The 6344-nt window shown below is 39.2% G+C and overlaps 1 protein-coding gene across 1 annotated transcript; it reads left to right on the top strand.

The window, feature by feature from the left end:
- The first annotated feature begins 1067 nt into the window (after positions 1 to 1067).
- LOC131696310 (uncharacterized) lies at positions 1068 to 3715 on the top strand. Its single transcript, XM_058984857.1, has 2 exons — positions 1068 to 1268; positions 1421 to 3715. The coding sequence occupies exons 1-2, from the start codon at positions 1068 to 1070 to the stop codon at positions 3713 to 3715; spliced, it is 2496 nt and encodes an 831-aa protein (XP_058840840.1).
- The last annotated feature ends 2629 nt before the right edge of the window (positions 3716 to 6344 follow it).

Genomic DNA, 6344 nt, shown 5'->3' with positions numbered 1-6344 from the left:
TATATATATATATATATATATATATATATATATATATATATATATATATATATATATATATATATATATATATATATATATATATATATATATATATATATATGTTTTAGGACAGATCAAATATCAAATGTATGCACACCCTGTTAGATACCATTTTCCATCGTTCCACTTGTCATCGCTTCGTGTATGCGAATCATCTTCGCTATTCTTATTATACCTCGCGCCAATAAGAAAATCAGGTCAGGGGCAGATAGAATAAAACCACCAGTCGAATAAGACCGAAATAAAAAAAGGTTGGAGTTTCTGTTAAATAGAGTTTCCAAGTGTTGAATTAATATAGAGGAAAAAGGTGAATTCGTGTCCTGAAATTAATTGATGACTCCCAAGTGCTTGTGGCGACAATTGTTATAGTGCGATTACTTTCATTGGCCCGTTGGCGCTATTGCTGATTTTGGCTTGCGTTTTCATGCGTAGAACGTTGCGGATTTTAAATCCGGTCACAACATAGTTTTTAGTGCCGTGACCAGGATACTACGTCCTGTAAGCGTCGGTTTTCCGCCATTACTGTTCGTTTGGCATTGTACGTAGCCAACGAGTATCCGCCATCAAAGGACGCCGTTCTGAGGACAAAGGGTCCAGAGAAGAAAGCACCGCCATCACGCTACTTCATTAAGGAACACCATTACTACTGCGGCTGATCATTACTGTTACAAGGCCTAATTGATCTATGCGGCAGGTAATTGGCTCTCCAAAATTAAATATTATCTATGCTGGTGCGTTTAGATTCGTTTTCCCTTTCTTGACTGGACTTCCAACGTGGTGCTACTTGCAACGCATACTGGAGGACGGCTTCTTGAGGTCTAATAATCTCTGCAGACCCAACTCTACTGGTACCTCCTCGCCCGCTGGTACGAGACGCTGATCGTAGCATCTTCAACGCAGCGTTAATATCGAGGTTGTTAGGAGCGATTTCTTGAAAATACAAGGCACATTTTTTGCCTTGGTCAGACCGAATATCTACAATTTTTCGCCATCGTTGCTGAACGCTGGGTGCCCAGTTACGATGGATGGAGCGAAGAGTAAGCTACAGCTCAACATTCGGCGAACATCACTGCTTAAGCCGAGCTGAACAGTTCCTGCGGGGGTACGAGGCAGACCGGGACGCACTACAAGTAGCTATCCGGTTGGAAAATTTAGAGGTGCTATGGCAGGGACTCGAAGACACTCAAACGGCCCTCGAGGAGATGGAAACCGATAATGAATCGATGGTGAGAAATTTGCGATATCGGTCTGATTTCGAGCCCAAACTTTTTGCAATAAAAGCTGGTCTTCTTGGTAAATTGCCCCCAGCAATTAATTCTGTAAGTGATCTCCCTGTAAATCCCCCCTTCAATTACAATCTGGTCTCTCTGGTCTAAAGCTGCCCACAATATCTCTGCCTGAGTTTGCTGGTGATTATCAAGACTGGCTTGGCTTCCATGATACGTTTTTTGCGCTAATTCACTCCAATCCCGAAGTAGCTGCCATTCAAAAATTTCACTACTTACGTGCAGCAGTGAAAGGCGAGGCGTCTCAGGTAATCGAGTCGATAACTATAAGCGCCGCCAACTACCCTCTTGCCTGGGATGCTTTGGTGGCTCGCTATTCCAACGAGTACCTATTAAAAAAGCGACACCTGCAAGCATTACTAGAGATACCACGGATGAAGGAAGAATCTGCGGCTGCTTTGCATGGACTGGTGGCAACTAGGGGGCCAACGGATTCCTGGAGCACAATATTGGAACACTTGTTATGCACAAGACTGCACCATGAAACATTAAACATGTGGGAGGATCACGCCTCTACTCTGGAAGAGCCATCCTATTCCAAACTGGTAGATTTTTTGCAGCGTCAAATGCGAGTTTTGGAATCAATTTCGGTTAATCACGATATCATACCGCCCGTTATCACTCCATATGTTTCAGGATCAGCTTCTGGATCTGGTGCTTCAGGGAACAATCAACGATACAAGCGGCCAGGCGAACTACGGCTGTGTGCACACGCTATAACGGAAGTTCCAAATGCCCACTCAATTGAGCGACCAGCTGTTTCCATGGGTCAACTCAAGAAGCTCACTCTACATGAAAGGATGAATCTGGTAAATACTAAGCGACTGTGCTTTAACTGCCTTTTCAGTGATCACTTCGTCAGCAACTGTCCATGTCAAACCAGCTGTCACATATGTCTAAAACGTCACCACACGCTGTTACACCCTGGTTATGTGGATAACTTGCCTATTTATCAGAATCGGGGCTATGATAATGCGGGCGAACATCCGCAATATTCAACACAAACAAATGTTGCAACGTCTATCATCAAACCTCTTACGTCACGGTCTATCGCGCCCATGGAGGGTCAAACGTCGTCAGTTGCGCCGCATGCGCGAAATAACAACGTGTTCATGCTCACCGTAGTTTTGGTCGTCGTAGATGCTTATGGTCAAAAGCATCTCGCTAGGGCGCTACTAGATTGCGCCTCACAGCCCAACCTCATAAGCGATCGTATGGCTCAAATTCTCAGGCTCAAAAGAAGGAAGGTAAATGTTCAGCTTCAGGGTCCAGGTAGTATTGCCGTTCGCTCATCTGACTCAGTGTTCACTAAGATTTATTCGAGAAAGGAAGATTTTTCTCGCGACGTAGAGTTTTTGGTCCTGCCCCGTGTAACCGCTGACATGCCTGAGAGTGATGTTGCGACTGATTGCTGGAATGTCCCCAAAGAACTCTTTTTGGCGGATCCAAATTTCAACAAGCGAGCAGAAATAGACATGATCATCGGCCTTTCGCATTTCTTCGCTTGCTTCAAATCTGCCGCACGCGTCCACCTGGCAGATGACCTTTCTGAATTAGTTGACAGCGTGTTTGGGTGGATTGTTGTGGGTTCAGGCGAGGTCATTCCCAATTCACCAGAGCAGGTACATTGTCATGTTTCAGCGATTTGTCTCGTCACTCTTGAGAAGAGCCTTGAACGTTTCTGGAAGCTGGAAGAGCTACCATCGCGCTCCGATTACTCCGTTGAAGAACGTTACTGCGAGACTTTCTACGCATCGACCGTCATGAGGGACGATACTGGTCGATACACTGTGCGTTTGCCACGCCATCCAGAATTTGATGCTAGAGTCGGGGATTCAAAGGCAGCAGCACTTCGAAGATTTAAACTACTGGAGGAAAGACTCGAACGAAACCCTGCATTGAAGGACGAGTATCATAAATTCATGAGGGAGTATGTCGCACTCGGACACATGCGTCAATCATCTAAAGAAGATCAACAAAGATTCAAAGAGTACTACCTTCCCCACCATCCTGTTGTAAAAGAGGAAAGCACTACAACAAAGGTTAGGTTTGATGCATCCGCTAAGACATCGACCGGTTTCTCTTTGAACGATTCGCTTTGTGTTGGGCCTGTGGTGCAGGACGACCTCCTGTTGATAGTTTTGCGATTTCGAAAGTACTTGGTGGCTCTCGTTGCGGACATCGAAAAAATATACCGGCAGGTTTCTGTACAACCTGAGGATGTTCCATATCAGCGAATCTTGTGGCGATTCGACAAGACAGAACCCATCCAGATTTATGACTTACTGACGGTTACCTATGGACTCGCACCGTCTTCCTTTTTAGCTACACGCACACTTCAACAGTTGGCTGACGATGAAGGTGCGGCCTATCCCACCGCAGAATAAATACTTCGAAAAGGTTTCTATGTTGACGACTGCTTAGGTGGCGAGCAATCCGTTGAAAAGGCTGTACAATTACGAGATGAACTAATCGAGCTGCTCCAGAAAGGCGGATTCAGTCTACGCAAATTCTCATCTAACAAATTGGAAGCGCTACAGGGATTGTCAGCTGAACAAATAGGAACGCAATCATCCCTTACCTTCACCTCACAAGAAACGGTCAACGCTCTTGGAGTCATCTGGGAACCTGAACAAGACATGCTTTGCTTCGATTCCAATGTGAAGCAATCTGAAACCATCGTAACTAAGAGATCAATTTTGTCGTCTATCTCACAATTGTTCGACCCCCTTGGATTGATAGCACCGGTTGTGATACGTGGGAAACTGATCATGCAATAGTTGTGGATGGTGCAATGTAAGTGGGATGAACCAGTTCCAAAGAGAATGGAAGAGAAGTGGGCCGCATATTGCAGAGATCTTCCCAAGATTACTGAGTTCCGCACCGAACGTTATGCCTTCCTTCCGAACGCATCAATTCAATTGCACACTTTTTGTGATGCTTCGGAAGTAGCATTCGGTCAGTCGACCCACAAGGCAACGTTCAGCTACTTGCGTCTAAATCACGGGTTGCCCCCTTAAAACGCGTTACACTGCCTAGACTCACACTTTGTGCTGCCGTCATCGGTGCCCAGCTACACGCACATATAGTACAAGCCCTTCAACTCGAAATTTCCGAATCTCGGTTTTGGTCCGACTCAACGGTGACACTCCAATGGCTGCAGTCCCCACCAAACACTTGAAAGACATTTGTTGCCAATAGGGTATCTATTATCTCTATTTAACAGAAACTCCAACCTTTATTTCGGTCTTATTCGACTGGTGGTTTTAATCTATCTGCCCCTGACCTGATTTTCTTATTGGCGCGAGGTATAATAAGAATAGCGAAGATGATTCGCATACACGAAGCGATGACAAGTGGGACGATGGAAAATGGTATCTAACAGGGTGTGCATACATTTGATATTTGATCTGTCCTAAAACATATATATATATATATATATATATATATATATATATATATATATATATATGATATATATATATATATATATATATATATATATATATATATATATATATATATATATATATATATATATATGTATATATATATATATATATATATATATATATATATATATATATATATATATATATATATATATATATATATATATATATATATATATATATATATATATATATATATATATATATATATATATATATATATATATATATATATATATATATATATATATATATATATATATATATATATATATATGTATATATATTAGACCTTAGAAAAATTTTGAAATATGCATGAGTCAGCCCAGATTTTTGTTCTACGTGTGAATTTAAGAAGTTTCGCCAAAAATGACTTAATCTGGACATGATTTAGAGGTGTCTCCAATCAAAAATCATGTTTTTGCTGTTTCCATAGTAAGATCACTTACACTCTGATTCAATAGGCCCTACATGCCCACATATCATCAAATGTTGTTCCTTAGACATATCTTAACATGTTTAAGAGGTGAACATAGCTCTAATCGCAATAGAAAAATTGTTACCTGAATTTTTATATTGAAAAGAATTTCAAAACCAAGAAAAAATACTATTGATTTTGATGTATTTTTCTATATAAAAATCCAGTTAACAAGTTTTCTATTGCGATTAGAGCTATGTTCATCTGTTAAAACATGTTAAGATATGTCTAAGGAACAACATTTGATGATATGTGGGCATGTAGGGCCTATTGAATCAGAGTGTACGTGATCTTACTATGGAAACATAGCAAAAACATGATTTTTGTTTGGAGACACCTCTAAATCATGTCCAAATTAAGTCATTTTTGACGAAACTTCTTAAATTCACACGTAGAACAAAAATCTGAGCTGACCCATGTATATTTCAAAACTTTTTCAAAATGTGGAGATATATATATATATATATATATATATATATATATATATATATATATATATATATATATATATATATATATATATATATATATATATATATATATATATATATATATATATATATATATACATATATATATATATATATATATATATATATATATATATATATATATATATATATATATATATATATATATATATATATATATATATATATATATATATATATATATATATATATATATATATATATATATATATATATATATATATACGCAAAAAAATAACAAATGGCGTCTGTGTTCTTAGACATAAAAGGAGCATTCGACTCTGTTTCCATTGATGTTCTCTCAGAGAAACTACATCAATGTGGCCTTTCACCAATATTAAATAATTATTTATACAACTTATTGTCAGAAAAGCACATGCATTTTTCATATGGCGATTTGGCAACATTCAGAATCAGTTACAAGGGCCTCCCACAAGGTTCTTGTTTAAGCCCCCTTCTCTACAATTTCTACGTGAATGACATTGATAATTGTATTGTCAGCCCATGCACTCTGGCAACTTGCAGATGATGGCGTGGTTTCTGTTAAAGGACCAAAAGCCATAAATTTACAGCAACCACTGCAAGATAGTTTGGA

The sequence above is a fragment of the Topomyia yanbarensis genome, chromosome 1 (assembly GCF_030247195.1).
Source record: "Topomyia yanbarensis strain Yona2022 chromosome 1, ASM3024719v1, whole genome shotgun sequence".
Classification (NCBI taxonomy): domain Eukaryota; kingdom Metazoa; phylum Arthropoda; class Insecta; order Diptera; family Culicidae; genus Topomyia; species Topomyia yanbarensis.
This window is presented reverse-complemented; position numbering and strand designations above follow the sequence as displayed.

What these genes read in the sequence shown, in the direction of transcription:
- LOC131696310 (XM_058984857.1), top strand. Translation starts at nt 1,068, where the DNA reads ATGGAGCGAAGAGTAAGCTACAGCTCAACATTCGGCGAACATCACTGC. An exon ending in AAACCGATAATGAATCGATG is followed by an intron (nt 1,269 to 1,420) that starts GTGAGAAATTTG and finishes TCTGGTCTAAAG; the next exon opens with CTGCCCACAATATCTCTGCC.